This window comes from Vanessa atalanta, chromosome 17, assembly GCF_905147765.1.
Source record: "Vanessa atalanta chromosome 17, ilVanAtal1.2, whole genome shotgun sequence".
Classification (NCBI taxonomy): domain Eukaryota; kingdom Metazoa; phylum Arthropoda; class Insecta; order Lepidoptera; family Nymphalidae; genus Vanessa; species Vanessa atalanta.
In genome coordinates this window covers 2,889,730-2,913,707 of record NC_061887.1, presented here as the reverse complement: position 1 = coordinate 2,913,707, position 23,978 = coordinate 2,889,730, and the positions used below count along the sequence as shown (strand labels likewise).

The 23,978-nt window shown below is 31.9% G+C and overlaps 1 protein-coding gene across 6 annotated transcripts in view; it reads right to left on the bottom strand.

Annotated features, from left to right (window-relative positions):
* The window catches only part of LOC125070203 (transient receptor potential cation channel trpm), a 277,870-nt gene that overhangs the window by 31,194 nt on the left and 222,698 nt on the right, over nucleotides 1–23,978 (bottom strand). For all 6 annotated transcript variants that reach the window (XM_047679956.1, XM_047679958.1, XM_047679957.1 and 3 more), the window contains 6 exons: nucleotides 19,816–19,972; nucleotides 17,558–17,705; nucleotides 11,548–11,737; nucleotides 6,522–6,780; nucleotides 2,501–2,684; nucleotides 1,125–1,314 (listed from right to left, as the gene is read on the bottom strand). In XM_047679956.1, the coding sequence (XP_047535912.1) occupies nucleotides 1,125–1,314; nucleotides 2,501–2,684; nucleotides 6,522–6,780; nucleotides 11,548–11,737; nucleotides 17,558–17,705; nucleotides 19,816–19,972 (1,128 nt within the window). The remainder of the gene's footprint in view (nucleotides 1–1,124; nucleotides 1,315–2,500; nucleotides 2,685–6,521; nucleotides 6,781–11,547; nucleotides 11,738–17,557; nucleotides 17,706–19,815; nucleotides 19,973–23,978) is intronic.

The window sequence follows — 23,978 nt, the reverse complement described above, 5'->3', positions numbered from 1 at the left end:
GCAGACCCGGTAACGCGGTATTGTGGCTACGTTATGCGATCAATTATATTGTATAACATGTTTAGCCAAAAACCTCTGAAACATGACGAATGTAATGATACAAATATATGTCAACATATTCAGCGGTTTTTGCAATTTGCGCGTTCAAACACACAAATTAAATTTCCAAAAATAAACAGTGATTTCTTATAGATATAGAAGATTAAGAAAAACATGATGTTTAAAAATATACTGATATAACAGATATAGACGTTATACAAATAGTTTGGTATCTGACGGTCAACGTGACGCACGGAGCGCGCTCATTGGTCAAATTTAATAAAAATCGAAATCGAGCGCGGTCATTGGTCAAATTATATAAACGTCGAAATCTCTCTAACAGATTATACGTCACATATAAAAAATGACATAATAATAGCGTAATTTAAAATATTTATTGTTTAGTATCGCTAATTCTGAAATCACAATGATTGTTTATATTCGATCGTTTGCCGGAGCAATTCCGACAGAGTAATTCGTCATTTATTTATTATTACAGTAGCGATCGGATCACTATTATCTTTGTAAACTATGTGGTTAGTTGATTATTTAAATTATTTTTTTATATGCCTGAGCTCGTATAGCTTACTTTATGTTCTTATTTTATATCGGTAAAATCGGTTGATATTATTCTTGTAGTGTACACAGATCTATAATAACATATTAATAAGTATAAGATTTATATTTTATATAAATATATATTATCTGTGTATTTATGCACCTGTCATCTCGAGTGACACACATCGCAAAAGCGCGCGAAAATAAGATATAAAAATCACGTCTCGGTGAAGGCTATCTATTGAAACAAATTACACCATGATTCGATCTGAGGAGGCGGAGCAGTAGTGCGATTCTGTAAATATTATCTTCGTATGTTAAACAATATAATAGCTATAATAAATAGAATGACAAGGCATTAATTATATTTTCGCCCAGAGGAATGGAATTATAATTCAAAGAGGATATTTATCATTAAATTGTAATTCCTACCCGCCATTTGCAATTCTACCAATATTCCCCACGGTCAGTCTACAGGTTTCTTTAATATGGTTTCTATAAAGAAAAAAGTCCTCAAGTCTCCTTACCTTTGGTCTCAAACTCCTTGCCATAATGACGTAATTCTTCATACACCTCAGTTTCCATATCGTCCTCAGCAGCTTCATGGGCCATAGCTTTGTACAGCTTACAGGCCACTAGTGACTTAGCGAGAGCCTCTTCTCCATGAGTCCACATTAACAGGGCCATCTGATGCCGTTTTGTCAAAACCGCCCACATCTATTGAATCGGTGAATTAAATGAATTCAATTTTAATTATCGAATCATTATTCATCTGTTTTTTTTTTTTTTAATTTCATATATAAATCTCAGTTTAAGTCTTAGTCAAGTTATAAAATTATTAAATAAAAATATATTTTATAAAGGTAGGCCCTTACACTTTTGAACTTTACAAAATAAATGAAATGTAAAGCCACCACGTTTGAATCGTCGATTCTTCTGAGAAGAACCGAAATGATCACTAGTTAATAAAATATATAATAAATCTTGAATTCGGCGGTGATGGAAAACTTCGTATAGGAATATCTGTCAAATCAGGCTGTTACTGTCCTGCTTCCCATTTACATATTAATGTACTTCGATATGCTCCAAACCTTCTCCTCAAAGGGAGAGGAGGCCTTAGCCCAGCAGTGAGAAATTTACAGGCGGCTAATGTAATGTATGTAATAATTAAGTTCTGTTTAGATTATATTCAACGTTTCTATGTTTTATGTATTTAAATAAATCCCAATTTTATTATAACAAGATTCGTTGGTTTTAGTTAAAGATCCTCCCCATTTATTTAATTAAAATAATATCTTAACAAGTTGTATTTTCATTAGTAACGTAATTAGATCAACGAAAGGTCTCGAAGCTGTTCTTGATATTATGTTTCTTAAATATATTCCAACTTATAATTCTTTAGGAATATTAATCTTTTCGAATTATGTTCCAAGGGTCCAAACCATTCGATGAATTTTAATAAAGTTTAGTCTGGTTATCGTGGTATATTTTATCGATAAAATATAATCTCCGCGAAGGAAAAATATTTCTAAGGATAAAAAGGCTGTTTTTACATTTAAGTCATCAGTAAAGTTTGTTATTTATTTCATAATATTTTTTTAATCCAATTCTTAAATTATCGGGGAATTCTTCACATTAGAAGATAGTCATAAATCGTCACAATGATGATTATGACAACCATATTCATGGTGATGATGATGGGAACAATTTTATCGTCATCATAATTATCTTATTACCTAATCAATGTATCGTTTACAGAGTCTATTAGTCCAGTAATCATAAAATCCTTCATAAATTTCAGGAAGATAATAATTTCATCATAATTTTGATAGGAAGTGTTCTATGATGATGAGATAAATAAATCTTTAAGCATCTTGACCATTGATCGACAGATAAAACTTACCAATAGTTCATTGAATGGATAGCCGAAGAGGGCCATCTCAGTCGTGACCGGCATGAAGCCGGTGATGAGCGAAAGACCGCCGGCGTTGTGACGGGTGAAGGACGCGCTGTTGCGATGAACGTTAACACTCTTGTTCATCACCTTCGCGTATATCGGACGGAACTTGCGACGGGTGTAGTAACATCTACGATTGATACATAAAAACACACAAAACGTTTATTAACTTAATAACACATTAAGAAAATCATTCTTAAAACTTAAAAATATACTTAATTTTTAAATGATTTGAGGTAAAAATGGGAAATCCCCCAGTTATAGTTGAGATTGTTTACAACAACTGAATAATAAGACTTTATAGTTATGTAAGAGGTTTTATCTTAGTTTTGAAAGGTCAAGTGAGTTATATTTCATTGCTAGTTTAGAATTGCCATAATCACTTTTTTAATGCAGTAATTTTTTTTTGTTGTTTGTGGTATTATCATCAGTCATGTTTTATTTGTTTATATAATTATTTAAAAAGGTTCATTGACAATATGCATATTTTACACTAAATAAGAAAAATATAGATATCGTAACCTTAACTGAAATGTATATCAATTAAATGTGTACTCTACGTTCACGACTACCACCGTGGTCGAGAAGTGTGTACACCGGTTTTCATGGGTACGCCACTCTGAGGTCCCGGGTTCGATTCCCGACCGAGTCGACGTAGAAAAAGTTTATTATTTTGCTTTGTTGTCTTGGGTCTGGGTGTATGTGGTACCGTCGTTACTTCTGATTTTCCATAACACAAGTGCTTTAGCTACTTACATTGGGATCAGAGTAATGTATGTGATTTTGTCCACTATTTATTTATTTATTTACAAATTTTTACAAGAAAAATATTTTTTGATTATTTTATAATTATATAATATAGAAAAAATGAAAGAAATTACTTATCTAAACACAGTTTACAGCGTAAAGCTGGCTTATATGTTATAATTATTGAAAAAGCGATAGGTACGTATTTTTCTAATAGTATTATATGTAAAATAACATCTCCTAGCAGGAATCTACGAAAATCTCCTTATTTGCCAAACTATACTAACCAATTTAGGCGCTACACTACAACCGACGAACATATATTGATAAATAAATGCATAACCTCCCATTTATATAAATTCCACTTTACCGTAGTCGGCGATAAAGTTAAATATATAGATTTAATACGAGCGCTTTGAGATCGAATATTTCCCCGCATAGTTGCCGCGGCGACAACCGTGAAAAACAGACGCATACCTATAAATCCAAGTCTTAATCGCAAAAGCGGCAGATTTCTCTGTCGTCGAATTTTTCCCGCTATTCTCATGTCGTAAAAGTCTGATTACTTAGCTGATACGAGTGAGTTAAACGATATTTATAAATAAGAAATAAAAAATGACTTTTCAATATAAAGTCAAAATAATTTTGGTGTAGAATGGACTTCGTTAATCGCGTCTTATCACATGGTTTTAAATAGCCCGATAGTTTAATGTAATAATGTAATAAAGGTAAAATATTTGATTTTTATTTATACTAGTAATTTAGTAAGTAGCCTTTGTATAATTTTGTTTTGACTTTTATTTTAATTATTTATTTAAAAAAACGATTGTAGGAAATTTAAAAATATATACTATGTACCTATTTTTTTTTATATCCATGGTTGGCGGACGAGTATATGGGCCACCTGATCGTAAGTGGTCACCACCATAGACAAGGGCGCTGTAAGAAATATTAACCATTCCTTACATCACCTAAGCGCCACCAATCTTGGGAACTAAGATGTTATGTCCCTTGTGCCTGTGATTACACTGGCTCACTTACCCTTCTAAACTGAACACAACAATATAGATTACTGTTATTTGGCAGTAGAATATCTGATGAGTGGGTGGTGGCTTGCATAAAGCCCTACCACCAAGTAAATATATACAATTTTATTTCTTGCTATTCTTTAATAAGCTACTAGCAAAACACGCAAACGTTGTCATGCCTGTTTAAATGTGCATATATAGAAGCTGATGCACCTAATAACAATTTAAAGCGAAGTGAAGCGATACAAATCTTTTCCATTAAAAATTCTACGTAATAATATTTTGTGTCACGTTAAACAAAACGTATCGTATCGTATCGTCGTAACGACGTCTGGGTTACTGTATTGTTATTACTGTTCTGTCAGTTATTACTGTATTGTTATTCTGCGGTTTCAAGGATGAGTGAGCCAGTGTAACTACAGGGAAAAGATGAAAAAAAAAAAAAATATATATATAATAAAAAAATTTCAATGACAAATATGATGTAGTTATGTACTACATACAAATTACTAGTAGGTACATATTATTGGTTATTCTCCGTCGCGAATTTTGATATTTGACAATCACTATCTGCCAATACCGAAGTTTTATTTAATGTATGTGAAAGTTATTTCGTAGCTTATATTCCCTTATAACACTCACAAAGGGGAGCTATCTATCACTGACACTCCGAGTCGGCTCATGAAAATGCGATTTCAAAGGAATAAATAAACTCGAATGTTATCTCTTTAAATAAACTCACAGTTGAATGTGATTTCTTTTCAATTTGCCTTGAAAAATAATTATTATTTTGCCAGTATGAAACCGCTAATACGAAAAATTTAAAGATCTTTTTGAGAAATTTGGACTAAATGTATTTATATAGTTATTTGTTTAAGGATTTCCAAAAGGAGACACACTAAAAACGAATAGCGAAATTGTTCTTAAGTATAATTTCAAAGGTGTTTTTTTTTCAATTACATGAAACCACAGCTTGCATGATAAAGTTAAACTAAACAAATATTATATGTAAATAAAATCAAATCGTAATGAGATTATATAGAAAATAAGTAATAAAAAAAGCTATACTATAATTATTTTTTATCAGCGCCGGTTAAAAAACATTGTTTATCGAAACACTTATTTCTCTCTTTCTATCATGACTGATTTAACAATAGAAAGAAGAAGACACAGCACTAACTAATCACCATATAAACATAATTAAAAGTTAACGTCGCTATTGTCAAATCATAGTACCTTTGAAAATAAATTTTGTTTTGTTATTTAGTAGTGATTAGCAGAATAAATATTGAGTAAACTGTTATCGGTTATACACATTCGGAATGTAAAAACTTGCATGAAAGTATGGCAGCGCGTTGGTATTTTGAGGTTTCGCTGATTGTTCGTATTATGAAAATGTCTAGACATAACCTAAATACTAAAAAGAACAATAAAAATATCTTATTACTAGCTGTGCCCGCGACTTCGAGCACGATTGTATTTAACAGAATCGTTATTGTTGTAGCCTAAGTTACTTCTTATTATATCAGCTATTTGTCAGTGAAAGTCCCGTCAAAATCAGTCCTGCCGTTCCAGAGATTAGGCGGAACAAACAGATTTTGGTATAAGTACCGTGTATACATACATATGCATTTAGTAAAAAGCGGTTATTTTAATATTACAAACAGACACTCCGATTTTATTATATGTATAAAACAAGATAACAGTGCATGAAGGAAAAAAATTAAAATTATTTTCAACAACATTGCTATTATTTTAACAAAATCTACTTTTATAAATTTATCATTCTTATTTGTTTTTATGTAAAGGGTAATGTATGGGTGTCTTTATATAGATTAAAAATCTTATTAATAACGAAATTGGAAGCGTACAGTTTACGTAGGTCAAGATAAACATATTAATTAAATAATTCAATTTATTTTTATGATTAAAGACGTAAATATGCTTTTATCAATTTGTAATCTTACTTAAATGAAATTATTATATATTCGTGTAGCTCAGAAACGACTCGTAACGAAAATTGTCCCATTTTTTGTTTTAAGATAAGGTTTTGCTTTTGATTTCATCTATATTCGTGTAGTTTATCCTGATAGAAATTATAATTAGTATTTTTTTACAAAAAAAGTATTATTGCTAATTATTAATGAGAGTTCCTAAGTATTAAAATAAAATGTCGATAGGTTATAACTTACCTATAAGCACCTCCCATTAGTTTATTTATCACTAGCCCAATGTCGTGTAGTGTGTACACATATCCTCTGGGTAGGTGGGGCCTTACATCCCTCAGAATATATCTTAAGGTGTTACTAGGACCGCTTTTGGTGTTGTAAAGTTCTTCAAGACGAGGAATCGTCAGGAACTTCCTCATGGATACGCCGTTTTCCAGTAGCAGTTTCACGAAATCTATGCGGTCGTGTTCCAAAGCTTGCATCATTGCTTCGTCAAGGGCACCTAATGAAAAAAAAAATTATATATTGCAGAAGTTTTCAGATAGTACTTGGTCACTATCCAACAAACCGCATTAGAGCAGCGTGGTGGAATATGCTTCAAAACCTTCTCCTCAAAGGGAGAGGCCCTAGTCCAGTAGTGGGAAATTTACAGGCTGTTAATGATTATGATGATGAATTGGTCACTTTCGTCATTAACGAGTTTATTGTATCTTTTGAATACAAGATGGCGTTATGTCAAATCTTAGACAATTCTACATCGCAATAGCAAGATTCGCTATTTCTTTTATAAAGTGCACAGGAAATATACATAGTAAGTATGGTTACAAGTGACATATAATTGTTTCATTCGTAAAACATGGTGTTGTGCCGCTTAGGATCTACTAAGCTAGATGTTCAGTGGGAATGTAAGAATTGTTATAACCAAATCCTTAGTCCTTACACGTAACCCATCCTTACACCTTAACTTAAAAAAATATTTATACTTACTAAAATATATTTCCAAATACTTTTTAACATGTTTTAAAAATCTTAAATATCTTATTTTATGTTATTAAAATTCGTATACATTTTAGGTAATTCTTAAATCCATCTCTATATTATGTTCGAGTAGAAGTTCATTGAGAAATAAAAATAAAGGTAAAAGTTACTCAGTTAAATATTAAAGTACTAGAAGTTATGAATTTTTCTTTTGAATATTTAAGTAGACTTTGTAAGTTGTTTTAAGTTTCGTTATTACTGTTTTAGGCGGCTGTTTTCAACGGGGACTAGCTACACTGCAATGTCAATAGTATAATTAAGATTTTCCCGTTCATAATCCTTTCCGTGGCAGTATATACAAAGTGAGCGTTTAAACTCGAAAAAACCTAACTACTATTTTGTTGGCCCTCCTCGGAATATAAAACCTAACGATTACTTAATAATTTATTATTATTATTATTTGTGTTTTTCTCAGCAGAGAGCCGGTATTTTTTGTAGACCATTCACGGGCATGGCCAAGTAAATTACCCTATTTATGTGGTCAATAAGTTTGATGTAGGTTCATCTGGAAGAAAACGACGTACAATACATATGCATTATTATTATTATTATTAATATATTAGAAAATATTTTGTAGAAATTATATATTAAGACCGAGTTCATTGAACCTTGAGTACGAAGTCAAGTATATTGCAGCGAATGAGTTCATTATTATTCAGTAGGTGGGATCAATAAACGTTGAAAGTGAGTTCAGTGAATTTATTCATAAATGTTAGCTTTCAAACACCTGCGTTCTTACGTTACGAACCTGAACCATAGTTAAATATGAATGTACAAGTATTTGAATACAACAAAGGATTTGACGTAAATGTGTAAACTTTCTACTATTTGTTAGACATTCATTGGCCCTTTGTGGTTTTTTTTTTATTACATAGTCATTGAAATATATAATACAGCATTGTTAATAAAAAGTATGATTAATAAAACGTTAAAATTAGTTGTTATAAAAATAATATTATAATGTCATTTCAAATTTGATTGTCCAATCCATTTTTTATATTTATTGCAGACGAAACAACTGATGTTAAGTAGTCGTCGTCTTGACAAATACATTGGGATTATAAAAAATGGAAACCACATCGGCCATACCAACAATGAGATCATAGACACTGGCTTTCTCACCTGCACAAAGTCTTAAGTAAACCTTATTTAAATCAAGCAAAATATTCTTTTTAGTAAAGACGTTTTTAAAACATTTATTTTATTAGTTTTTAAAGACTATTTACTTGATGAACATCTTGGACATTATAAGCGAAGATTTACCAAGAATTTTCCATAAATGATACCAGAAAGACACTTTTATAATATTGTTTTATCGACGGTTAATAAAAATTTTGCTTTGTCAAATATCTTACCTCGTTATTTGTTTCCACTTTCAAACCAATTCCTACTTAGATGAGCCGATTAATTTTAATTGTTTACCCAAAATGTTTTCACTAAAGTCGACCAATCAAAACATTCTTACGAGGATTTACAAATGAAATCGGTCACAAATATTCGATTGGATATACAGAATGTATTTTCCAACTAGGCGTGGATGGTAAATTCCGAAACTATGAGGAATAGCAATGAATACTCAAGAGAGTCTCGGTCTGGATTTGGATGAAAATTAAAACCGCGTCATAGGATTTTTGATCAATATTCGAATCGAACCTACATAAACTTAATTCAAATTTGGTATATTATTATACGCAGGCTCATATGTACACAAACACATACAGATATATGCACACACACTATATTATTACTCTTTGATTATTATTAATAATAAACTGTACACGTACAAACATATTATACACAATACAGTTGTACTTGTACAGTATATTAATAACGTTCCATGTTTTTTAGGTAATAATTAAAACGATGAAAAATAAATTGTACTTGTATAAGGTTCGACTGAGATATGCTATCGGTAGACAAAGTAAAAATCAATTTAATTTTTTTGTTTAATATGTTTACAAGGTTTAGCGGCAAAGATTGTCTTAAACAAAATTCAATTAAAGATTCAGAATGCTAACAGCCAATACAATTTAGTTTTCTTCACACGGTCTGTCACTAACAGTGAAGTTTTGTTGTATAAGCAAATTGCTTGTGCCGTATATGCACATAGGTATTAAAGTAAACAATTGATAAAGCTCACATGTTCTATGACTAAAATGTTTCACATCTGTGTATCTCTTACTCTTTGATATCATGTATAAAAGTCGAAACATTGCATATGTAAAATAGTGCGTCACAGTCCGTATAATTGTACCGTCTCGTTAATAAATCGTGAACCAGTTAGTGACTTTCATTATCCTCAACATCAGCCCAGCAATAATTGGTGACCCCGACGTGATATAAATAAATATGAAAGGTAGAATGGTTATATATATAAATCAAGATTAATTGAATTATTTCCATCGAAATGAATCCGCTAATCGTTAGCTTTATAAATTATTTTAATCACGGTGTCTTTCACTACTTAGAACACTAATATTTAATCCTCAAAGGCATCGTAATAACCACTCAAGGTTGTATAAAGATTGTTTTTAATTTTTATTACTGTTTAGCTTAGATTCGTCTCAAGCCAGGCTCTTAAGTTTTTTTTTACTACTGTATTATAAGGATAAGTTTTATAATGAAGCAAATTATAAATAGCTTTTAACTAACGGGACTATATAGATATTTTTATTTTATTTTATAAATAAATAAATAAATGCGAAGTTTTTTGTGTGGAGGTTTATCATTAAATAATAAAATTCTTATGCTTATCAAATCGGACATACCTTGTAAAAATTTGAATGAGCATGTTCAAAAAAAAAATAAAAAGAACCTATTCCTTTTTTAAAGTAAAATAAAAAAAGTGACTTTTTGACGTTGAATAGGACTAGGCTTAGCTAACCCCAATCTGAGACTTTCTTTAACAAAGACGATTTCAGACACAAGTTTGTTCCGGTTTTCGTCGACGTGTTCCCGAGAAACATTACCGCGGCCGGTGTATAAGGTGTCTACAGTCCTTTCGTCTGCATTGCTGTGAATATATAATCTGTGCCATGTTCCAAACTAGCAATTTTAAAATAATAATAATATTACATCACTACATTCAATTTAAATTGCGAACATGTTATTTTTCTGAAATTATTCAATTGCCTTGCGATTACATTGGAATATAATTAAAAGATAATCGTATTTCGTTGTAGTGTTTCATTTATATCGTACTTATTAAAACGTATAACAAGATGAACAATGGAGAAATGTATATTTATTTTTGAACAGTGGTTAATGTATAAGTGAAAAGCTATATTTGTATTTTACTTGAAACCTTTAATATTAAATAATTAATACCGACAACCGAAAACTTTTAACATCCCTACTAATATTAAAAACGCGAAAGACCTCTTCGCGCTTAAACCGCAGAATCGAATCAGATTAAATTTGGAATTGAGATTTTTTGAGTCCCAAGAAAGGAGATAGGTGGTTAGGTTTGGTTTTAGGATTTAGGTTGTTTATCACGGAAATTATCCCTGGCGGTGTGAAAAGGGGAATCAATCATTTCTTAAGTAAGGAGTATAAAACTCATTCTAATATGACTTTTCATTTACATCTATAACGTTCGTGTATCATTGAATAATCAGGTCAATTAGAAGATATTTTTTTAAGGGCGTTTGTGTAGAATTTATGGTAAAATGGGGAGGGGGGGGAGGAGAGTCTGAACTTAACTCAAAGATATAGCACACAGTTCGTTCAGATCAGACGGACATGGAACTATTTAAGCTTTGTTCCATTAATGTTGAGCCACATATATTTTCAATAATTTATGTATGAGTGTTGATAAAATATTATTTATTCACCTAGGCTACAGTTATGTTACAATGTAGAATGAAATCACACCATCATTTAGACTGTCACCAATATATGCTTTCCATAGCTTTCGTTTATTATCTTCTTTAGAAACGAATATCAATGAAGTCATGTAAAAAGATTACTTCAAAACTGAAGTCCAGGGATGACACTAAGCGTAAGACGGTATAAGGCCTTTGTATACTTTCTAAATTATCTGTTCTTTATTCCTATTTATTGTAAATCGTATGAAGACTTTAATAGTAAACAGATAAAGTAAAGAACAGCGTAATTAGATGTACTACAAAACAGTTTGAAGTCTATGTCTAGTCCAAAGAAAGTGCCAAAGAAAGTACGAATCAGTTTCGTTAATAAAATGATAAAAAGATATAATATTATTGAATCTCACCTGGCGGCCATTCTTGCCCGTAGACGAAGATCTCTGATCTCGCAATATCGACTCTGTTCCACGTCAGTGCAAGAGACAGTTGCTCGCTTGGAGACAGGTGCTGGGCGCGGAACAACGCAGTCAGAATCACTTGATCCAGCTCTTGGACCTCGCCGCCTTCCGCGCGCTCTTGAATTCTGAACACGGTGATCTGAGAAACGGGAAGATAAGTAAAGATTTTATTTTTTTAATAAAAAATATGTCTGATTGTTACGTATTAATATAAAATTACGTATGTAATATTTTTTAAAAGATTATGCATAATTTGCATGTTTTGTATGCATGTTTTTAAAGAACGACTTTTATCCTTGTTTTCTTCTCTAGTTAATCGTATTCTGTTACCCCACTACGGCGGTTGTATGATTTAGGAGCGAATACCATACTTAGCTTCAGAGACCAGAATCAAACCTGCTGATTAGGCTTATTTCAAGATTTATTTATGTCAAAGGTACGAAATTTAAACACAAATGAACACATGAAAACTTTAAGAAAACTGCACATGAAAATGTGTAGTTTTATTTATTTGTGTGCGGTGCTTGCTCGGTTGTTCTTCTGTTAAGATTGACATGATCGTAATCAATGTGATTTTTAAAATAAAATGACATGACATTATTTTATTAACACAGTTTTACATATGACTTATATACTAACAATTAAAGCTGTATTTTCACTAATTTTAAATTGTTAATTTTTCTGTCGTGAACAAATGTTGGTGGCAGAAGTAAACAAAAAATCTTAATTCGTCAACGTCGTACAACTGTTTGTGACTTTTTGTAGAATTGCAAACAGTTGCGAACAAAAAAATTCCAACCGTTTTCGTTGAAACGCATCATATTGTTAAATCACGCTTGTTTTACAATCAAATAAAAATTAATAAAGTGATATAAATGAAATTGTATGAACACGTTTAATTAAATTTATACTGAATTTGTTCAAGTTGTTAAAACTTCAATAGATTTCCAAATATTATAAGCATCATCGTACTGGATAAAAACGGTTAAATTGGAACATTCAAATTCTATATTTAAAAAACAAATAAAATAATTCTATATTTCATTTAATTCAAATACTAGCTGCCACCCGCACTTTTCGCTTAGAATAAAGGATAATTGTTTTTTTCTTTTTTAAATTTATTTAGCAAAAGTATTTAATTTTCTATTCCACTAATTTCTATATGTTTATCCAAGATTATTTTTTACTTTGATCAACAATAAATAATTTATTTCTACATTGAAAGAGGAAATTTAAAATTTAATAGGAATTCAAAGTTTATTTAGTTACAATAATAAAAAATGACAAACTATTTTATTAACAGTAAAACAATATATGAAGAAGAATGGTATAACAATACGTTCTCGAAAACTGCATTCGTAGAACTTAGAATAAATATTGAAACGTCTTCTTTCAGAAGCTTTGATACGAAATATTCTGTACCAAGAATTCTCAATCTTTCGATTCAATGACATATTCCGAACCGTAAAGGATCAAGCGCACCTACGTGAACGAACCCAATAACCGACCGAGACAAAGAATAGCTTGTAAGGCTGAATATCTGTATTCGCTTAAGCTGGTTTGGTTATATTCTCGTTATAGTCGGCTGTTCTTCGCGGCTCCATCCGCGTCAAATTTATTTTTCCCTCAAATCCTGTATTACTTTTGTCTAGGTCTCACGTTAGTTATGTCGATTTAATGACGATCCGTTCCATGGTTTAGTCGTGATGAGCTAACAAAAAGATAGATACATAACATATTATTACACTTGGAATTATTTCCTATCTATCTATAATAGTCTGTTAATATTCCATTGCTGGGCCAATGGGTCCTCTCCATTTGAGGTGAAGGTTTGGAGCTTATTCCTCAACGATGTTCCAATGCGGGTCCGTAAATACACGTATATTAATCTGGCTGAATTGATCGCATATGTATAGCCGCAGCTTTATACACAATTTAATGTCACACATGGTACTGAAGTCAATAGGGAGTCCAGCTATGTGCGTTCTTCATTTGCAGATCTAATACGTTTGTTCATTTTGTTAAAATTAAAGCAAAGCTATTGGTCCTCGCGTAGGTTTAAAGTGATAGAATAGACAAATAATATTATATTATTGGTCACGTCTTCATCATCATCATACAATTTGACCCATGGAGTTAGTACTCTATAGTTTATTATATTGAGATTTTTGAAAAGGTTTATTTTACGTCTGCCTAGCCTATTGGCTAGATCAAAGCTCGGGTCAATCAAATCTTATCTGTTATTTTGTTACAAAATCATCAGCGGCAAATTTGAGGTTGGATTTTAGCAGTGATCACACTCGCATCCCATTTTCCTAGAGTAGGAATAACCTGTTTTAGTCAGTCTTTTTGCATTTAAAACATCTACATACTTGTCTTATCAAACAAAGTCACCCTCCGTCTCTCTCTGTCTCGACGTGATAAACTATGAAATGGACCGGAGTGATTCATGAAGAGGTTTAAATTTATTCCATGGAAGTGTTTTAGTGGCGTTTGCTTCGTAGACCAACAGAGTTATTTATATGAACTATATAAATGTTTTATGTAGACCCTTACTCTACCTGTGTGCAGGGGCGTCTCAAGCTATGCTGTGGCCTTGAGCACTCATGAATTTGGAGCATTTTGGTAGATATTTACTAAGTACAAATAATTTGCTTATAGCCAGGATTTAAGTATAGTTTCAAATAAACGGTGCGGTAATTTTCGTAAAATCGTAGAAATCTGATTGGTTGTACAATCTTACGGCTATAGTATAGCTATTTCTAACATGAAGATAGTCTATAGCTTTCTTCTTTAATAACGACTATCGTCACTAGCCTTTTGATAAATATGTTAGTTATTTCTTACAAATACGACAATTTCGCAAATATATATAACAATCAACAGCACAAAAGTGTGAAAGAAATTATTGGTACTTCTTTGGGGCTCTCTCAAGCGGGCCTTGGGCACGTGCCCCATGTGCCCTATGGTAAAGACGGTAATGCCTGTGCGAAGCCGGAACTAGTAGTTAGTATTACTACAGATACATTCCGCCAAGTTTGATACGATTTTACACTTCATGTCTACATAAGATATATATTAAACTCAAATAAACCCAGATCGGTGTAATTGAATGGAATTATTCACGCTCTCCTAACTTTGAATTACAGGTCTTGAGTAAACAGTCTAAACAGTTGTCATTAAAGTTAATTGTGCTCAAGATTGGCTCCACATTTACCTTTTATCCTACAGAATAGATTACAAAGATATAACACATTGAAATAAAACTAGTTTTTAAGGGATTTAATCGCGTATATTAATTATTTTAACATCCCGACGTTTCGAGCACTTTGCAGTGTTCGTGGTCACGGGCAGACTAGACAGACAGTCTGTTAGTCTGTCTGTAGTTTTATTTCAATGTGTAATAATCGCGAAAATCTAAGACAACATTAAAGATATAACAACTTTTCACAACGGTAATATTTGTTCTGGCGCATAATACTTACAGAAAATATATTCAAATTTCAATTTCATAATTAATTTTAATATAGAGAGCAATAAAAGATTAATAAATATTAAATAAATATTGAACAACATCACATAGATTACTCTGATCCCAATGTAAGTAGCTAAAGCACTTGTGTTATGGAAAATCAGAAGCAACGACTGTACCAAAAACACTTAGACCCAAGACAACATAGAAAACTAATGAACTTTTACTACATCGACTCGGCCGGGAATCGAACCCATGAAAACCGGTGTACGCACTACTCGATCACAGAGGTCGTCGAAGAGGAGATTATTTCTAGTATGTATAAGTGAACATACAGCAACGACTTTATAAAAGTTTATATTCAAATTCAACTGTTTTTAGTAAAATAGCAAAGTTACTCGTTGCATAAAGTTTGAAATAGAGGTTCTACATACAGCGTGTTATTAAGAAATTTACTTCAAAAAATATTAATGAAAAATAGCCGCTTTAATAGGGATATTTCACTTCGTCCGTTTCCAATTTATATTTGAGAAATAATCGCCGTCCAATGAAATACAAACAACGTACGAAGTTCATTAAAAAAACAAACGATCGGAAAATGTTTATAGCATACAATTTTGAGATAAAATTTATGAAAAAATTGGACTGATTAAAGTAATTTCCAATTAGATTTTTGGATCAATGATCGTTCCTATTAAGAAAATGATATATGCCGAGTACGAATTGTAAAAGAAAATACTATACTTGGTGTTAGGGATATGTGCAAGTCCGTCTGGGTAGATAATATACTCATTATAATTATATTCTACCGCAAAAATACTTAGTATTGCTGTGTTTCGGTTTGAATGGTGAGAAATAGGGTAGGTTAGGACCTTTACTTTGCCAATGCGTCACCAGCCCGCACAGTTCCAAAACTAAGATCTTATATAAGATTTTAAATTGACATGGTTATTTTTATTACTATCAGTATTTAAAACGGGATATTTACCATGTTTTTTTAATTTTATGAGCTTCTTATGACTTTTAGGAGCTCGATATTTCGACATTATCTACGAATGTCTCGTTCACGAGACTGAAGTTTGCGGGTAGATGTTCAACATACCGCCAAACTACCCGCTACCCGCAAACTTACTACGTAAATATCCCGTTTTAAATACTGATAGTAAGATCTTATAACCCAGAGTTACAATGGCTCACTCAATGCCAAAGCGAAGACAGCAATATGAGATTTGTATATGACGTTTGGGGACAAACTCTTAATCAAGGGTGGAGATAGCAGAATTCTAAGTCTTTATTTTATCTGAGATAAATAACGCTTGCGCATTTCAAAAGACATTTTGTTTGATGTAACTCCAATCTACTTTCAAATGAAATTTATATGCAAGAGTGAACTTAATTGAAACGGCTGTTTCGCAAAATTGATCGTTTTATTATATTTGTACGCAACTAACACGTAACGTACGTTCAGAGTAAATCTAACCAGATCGTAACATTGTAGGGAGATGTATGTCTAATTAAAATTCAATTAATACGAGAGACGCTTTCATTCGTATTTCGGTAATTATGGTTTAGTTCTTATGTATGATGCAGTGGACGGAACATGGAATTTAATTGAAGATGGTTCGTAAACTGGACTAGTAGGTACCACTTAGTATACGAGTATAAATCGTAGTAGAAAGCAAAAGATAAAGCGCTTAGTTGTCTTGAATTTGTAATGCAAACAAAATTTAAATTGCGATATTGCCTACACAAAAAACAACGCAGACACATTACAGTATCATCAATAAAAAAAAAAACAAAAAGATAAAACTGCGACACGGATAGCATAGTCTGTGGAGATACTAAAATATTATTTTAAAAAAAACGCTCAGTTGATACTATTGGGATATTAGTTTTTTCTCCAAATATGGTGAAGATATACGTTTTTTTTTTCAATTTATAATTCATCTCTAAGGCCTACAAGATTTAATTAACTCAAGGATAACTTCGTAAAATCTAAATACGACAGATAGAGCTAGGGTCAGCTTAAATAGTATTTAATCTTTTTTTAATAAGAGACCTATATTATTCTTATACGAGGCTTACAGTGAAACTGGCAGGAATCGCCACGTAAGGAAAATACTCCCTCCAGACGACATTTCTCTTTTTATTTAAACTTTGTTATTGTTATAATTCAAACGGTTTTATTTCATGTCCTTTCATTTTTAACGTTGAAAATGCTTATTTATTTCATTGTGTCTTTTAATTAATACGTAATACATAGCGAGAACAACTTCATCCCAACCAGGTGTCCCTCGGCACCTCTCGTTTTTACAGATTAATCTGTTTTTATGTGAGGGTCAGTTCTGGCGACTGATTAATTACTATTAAACCAGTTTCGCACGGCCATTAATCTAAAATTTAGTAACATTTTGGTGCACCTAACCCAATTTTATTTTATTCTCGTGACAATTAAAAGAATAGTATGATTTAAGAAACGTTACTTACTAGGTTCTTTTTCCTGGTGCACTGCAACAGTTCACCGTATAGGCACTCTGCTTGTTGCGTCCCGACTTCGAATGTCTTCTGGATGGTTCCGACTAGGTAATCCCGCATAGATTCCAACACCGTCTGCTCGCCAGTTTCTGACGCGTATCTGGTAAATAATTTCAAATGTTTACTCTTATAATATGTTTGCCTGGTACCTTTAAATTAAAATACCTTTTACTTTAATTTAAATTAACAGCTTTTATAATCCGATATTTTTTTTATATCTGAATATATTATGACGGTTAATATTTTCTTTTCTACAAGCCGTTTACCCGATGGGATAACCCACTTGTTGGTCTTTCATTATTAAACAGAGGAAGCAATTTTTCATATTTTTAAATTACTTTTTTTTAAGTAATTAATAAGTAGGTAATTGCAAGGACTTTTTTCATCTCGTTAATATCAGCGATATAACGAATACCAATTAAAATGTCACTTGACTCAAGGCAGTAACATTATAAATCACTAGCCGAACCCGTGGATTTACCTACTCGAAATAATAACACTTTATAGTACACATCCCCCCATGTGAAATGGGTGGGGGGGGGATACATACATACATTATATAAAAAGGACCTCAAAAAATCTTCTTATTAACCTGATTAGTCAAAAATACTAAACCTACTTAAACTCAAACCCTATGTCGTTCCACGGAACTTAAACTATCTCCACACTAAATTTCATCCAAACCAGTTTAGTGGTTTAATCGTGAACAGACAGAGTTGCTTCGTATTTTTAACATAAGTAGGGATAGGGGTAACGAATCGGCTGATCGAAAATGAGTTATTATTGACGATTTAATTAGTATTATGAACAATATCACCGACTGTGTCTAGGGAAATTATAAATTTACTGAATTTTGTTTCGTGGATTTGTAGACTTGAGACGATTGACGTAATTCCCATGTCACCAGCGAAATATCACGACGATTATATTAATTATATATTTATTCAAGTAACAAAAACTCAATTAGAAAACGATTTTGTTACTGAAATGAATAAAAGAATAGATCTCTTAGTGAGACCAGTCCGCTATTATATAATTGTAAACTTTGATTGCTATAAAGGAATTTATAATGAATGAGGACCATATTGTGAGGAAGGTCTTGAGCATGGACGTGGATGGATATAGAGGAAGGCGACGGCCAAAGAACGATTAATGAATTGTGTGAAAGACGATATGGCTGGAACGAATGTTACTTGTGAGATGACGTCAGACAGAGATGTACGGAAGAAGACATGCTGCGCCGACCCCAAAAAAAATTGGGATAAGGGCAGGAGGATAATGAAAGGAAGTTATAATAACATCAACAACTTCAATACAATGGTTCAATTGAAACATAAAAACAAAAGAACATATACGAGTAATTTTAACGAACAAAACAGACTGGAAAATTGGAATGCTAAAACATTGGCGCTGTAAGAAACATTAACCATTCCTTGCATTGCCAATGCTCCACCAACCTTAGAAACTACAATGTTATGTAACTTGTGGCTGTAGTTACACTGGCTCACTGACCTTTCAAACAATAAGTATTGCTGTTTGGCGGTAGTACATGTTTATTGCAATATATTTGACACAAAAACAAAAATATATCAATAACAATGTAATATTACGTATTCTGGGTGTGTATATTTTAATCAAAGTTAATTAGTACAATGTACTTAAATTGTCTATATACTAATGTGAGCTCTCTTCTTCTATCATTATTGATTTCGACATACAAAAGAAAGAGACAGATCATCGATTAACGAATCACCCCTGAACAACGTTTATGCGTAAAACCGTAAGTTCACAAGTACATTTCAAGTGCTTACCACATGTTCGATGAGTAACGCTTAAGTTTCAAAGTGAACTTAACTTCATATTTCAAAGAATAATTTTCTCAAAGGAGACCATTTACGTTCGAATAGATTATTGTCAGAGGATAGATTTATTCTAATTTCAAATTGTTTTAGTAGCCTTCAGCTATGAATTAAACGTTACGGTTGTTGTCAATGTCAGTAAAATTATATAAAAAAAAACCTTTACAAAAAAATAACTTCTATTTAAACTGAGACCATTGATAAAGACAATACGAGTCATTTCACCCAAAAGTATGTATGTAAATATTTTTTTTATTTTTAAAATATGTCAAAAAATATATTTTAATTATTATTATTAGAACGATAAAGGTGTTCTAGTGTGTGGTTGAATTATATAATATAGTTATTTACTTGTGAACAAAAGCAATGAGGTCAGCTGCTCGACCGCTCCCGTCGCACACGACGACTGGCACAGGTGGGTTGTCAGTGACGTATTCCAGCACAGCTCTTACCGTGTTCGTTCCTCCTTCTATCACGAGACACACGACCGGAGTTGACGAATGAGTGTCTGTAACAAAGTAAGTTTTTTTTATACGTTTATATACAGCAAGATTTTCTACAAAATAATTCCAGATGTAAAAGAAAGTTACACAATAGAGAGACAATTGACAAAAGAAACAAGAAAAACGATCTCAAGAAAACCTTACTTGTGTGCATTTCAATGGAATGAAATATATTTTGTACAAACAATTCGATATAAAAAATACTGTAAAACGTAAAAACTGACTTAAAAAAATAATCCTAAATATTTGCTTGCAATAAAAACACAACATTGTCTATTAAATTGGAGATAGGACCGCCTGGAGCTAAACTGCTCTCAACGCAAAATGTACTATCAAAATACGGTCGATAGACAACAAGTTATTAATTTTTAGCCGTGCACCCGACGGAATATCCCATCGGAAATATTATATGTATTATTTTTTTGATAACCTGCGTTGTGTATAAATCGAGTTCCATAAGGAATTTTAGAAATTACTTACTTCCATACAAGCTTTCAACGTTTTAAATCCTTCATGGGATGATTTTTCAAAAAAGTGGCAACTGCCATTTACTCATAAGCAGAAACTTATATATATATTTTCTAAATTTCATCCCCTATCCATCCATTTTGGAGATAAAATTTGAAAATTCCTTTCTTAATTCACCTACGTTTTATACAAAATTTCATAGTTATAATTTATCCCGTTAGACTCGTATGAGCTGTGCATTTTATGTCTGTCAGTCATTATATTTTATAAATTTTCTTCGGTAGATATACAACAAACAAAATTAACCTTTATTTATAATATTAGTGCAGATATGTATATATCATCAGCATCATCATCATTCACCTGCCCAATTTTTACTTGGGGTTGGCGAAGCATGTCTTCTTCTTCCATACTTCTCTGTCGGACGTCATCTCACAAGTAACATTCTTTCTAACCATATTGTCTTTCACACAACCCACCACCGTTTCTTTGGCCGTCCCTTACCTCTTTATCCATCCAAATCAATGCTCAAGATCTCCTCCACCATGATTATCCTCACAACATGGAACCTCATTTCTCCGCATAACATGCCCATGCCATGACATTTACAGATAAATTAAGACGGTCAATTAAAACAATAACTTATGTATATATTTATATATATACTAAAATGTAACATTTTCTCAAAGGAATAGTTACATTAAATATTATATATATTTAGTTGATGTTAAACGATTCATGAAGTTAACTTTGAAATTCTCTTATTTGCAATTCTCGGTAAAGCTCCTTCTAAAACACTGTTTCGCGTCTTCAAACGCAGACTTTAATTAGACGGCCATCCTCAATTAATTATATCAAATACTTTGGAAGTATACTACGAAATATTCTAAACATATACGACAATTTATTTAGAGAAATATTATAAAAGAAATGCTTCAAAAAAAGGTTTCTTGAGTAATATTTTCAATGACTTCACTATATAACAGACAATGTTGGTTCCACTGTTCCTTGAGAAAGTGGTGATGAATTTTTAAATATACTTTACGTTTCCTCTTAATACTTCTGCTGGGTTCAAGAAGGCTGATTATATTTTGGCCCATGTAATGCTGGTGGGTTTGTGTCCGGTTTAAGGCTTGGATTAATTTCTGTATTAAATTATTAACATTTAATTATATAACAAAAAATAATATCACCAAAAAACGTAGTTACGATTTGTACAGCAGTTATGGCTTTTGCAAGCACATAACGAAAAATATTTTACAAATTTCACAACATTAAAATTGTATGACCTAAAATGCATACAAGCACATACTCTTGGTGCCAGTGACAAAATAACATGGTATGAAGATTATAACACAATTTTATTAATCAAATGCATAAACTAAATATTGATTCTGAGTAATTTAATTAATTCAGTCCTCGATCAAAAATTGCACTAAGAATTTCATCGGACATTTTCATTGTGAATCGTAAAGGAAGACAGAAATAAGTTAAAACTATAAATTTAACGACCTAAAGCGTGGCGTCCTAAAACACAAGACAGGTGCTAAAACACGTAGGCAGGTTTTATTGGACCTGTAAACTGTTTATCGCTTGTCTTGCGAGACATCTTATGCATTTGTTTTTTTTTATTTATTTATTGAAGTGAGAAGCACAAACGCGATACTTCACGTTATATTTTGAATATACTTGGTTGATGGTTTATAGTATCTTTGGTGTTATGACATACGAATCGATAAGACCCAAATGACACGTATAAATTTAATCGATAATCACTGATTTAAATCCAAGTACAGCACTGACTTTTAATTTGAATTTGTGTCGGATGAAATTTTTACACAAATTTACGCACCAACGCGTACTAAGGCTGAGTGGAATCATCAAATCTCCTTATAGAGAAGGTGAAGAGCGGTGGAACACATACGAGCTGCTACTTTTTTATTGACAATAAACAAGCATATGCCCATTCTTAAACAGCCAGTGTTCTACCGATCGTTTAATGAGTTTTGTTGTGTATTATAATTATTATTAAAAAACAAAAACTTTAATATACTTAATAGATTAATTATATAGATGTATGCGAGCAAGTTGAGTTTAGCTGAAAAATATTAGGATGTTACAAAGTAAGAAACGACAAAAGAAAACTATTATTTATGGTAGTGTTTTATCCTCTCTGAATAAGTATAAGTTTATTTTATTCGAAGCCAATGGTCCCGTTTTATTTCGGTACACAATAGCATTATGACAACTTAAGTTGAGCTAATAACAGGCTCACGAAGAAACCGAAAACGGTATTACTACGTTGAGTTTTAATATTTGGAGCAAATCATGTGTTATATGAATACCTACCATATTATACATTAATAATGTTTTTCGATTTACTTCAACATTATTTTCACGTTATAGGCAATTTTCTTTTAATAAAATAACGATCGTTTCCAAGATGTAACTATTTTATCGATTCAATCGCACAATAGAGAGGATCGTATAAATCTTTATGGCCATTAAACATAATGTGACGTTACACACCACCGAATCCGTCGGGATATTTACCCTCTTAGGTATATATTTTTAAAACACATAAAATTCGTCCATAAATAACACATAATTTTACTTGATATCGTCTTTTGCTATTTACTGTTCAATGAATATAAAGTTAATACATAGTTGATTCATCTAATATTGTAGATGAGGAAGTTTGGATGGATGTTTGTTTGTGACTTAATCACGCCGACACGGCTTAAGGGACCTGAATAAAATTTGACACTGGGATGATTACTTTTAGTATGGAGTAGCACATTTGCTATTTTTTTGCTTACCCCAAACTATATAAGATGGCGGACGAGGAGATGCGCCACCTGATGGTAAGTGGTCACCATCGCCCGTACACAATAGCGCTGTAAGAAATATCGCCAATGCGTCACCAACCTTGGGAACCAAGATGTTTTGTCCCTTGTGCCTGTAGTTGGCTGGCTCAAACACCCTTCAAACCGGAACACAACAATACTGAGTACTGCTGTAAAGCAGTAGAATATTTGATGAGTGGGAGGTACCTACCCAGACGGGCTTGCACAAAGCCCTACCACCAAGTAAAATAATGGACTCTGAATACATGCAAGCTTTATGATAGTCTCGTTTTAATCCCTGTTCTTTAAACAGATTCCACAAACGTACATCTTATTAATTGATTTATGCTGCAGCGCGTAGTAATGCGAAATACTGTACTAGGTTTAAGATTTATTATTTTGACTACAGGAAAATGTTTAACCAAATTAAAATTAAATTTGTAATTGTATTTATAAATATCGCCTTAAAACATGGATATGAAATATCAAGCCCAACTTGATCAAAGCTTGGGGTTTTTTTTTAAATACTGTTCTTATCATAATGCAACTTAACTAAACTAAACTAATAAATCGCGTCTTATTCGAAAACATTATTGAAAGCGATATGTAATTTAATTTCATATAAATTCATTTTAAATCTTAGAAAACTAGAAAAAATATAGCATTTTATAACATAAGTTAACAATATCGATTCAAT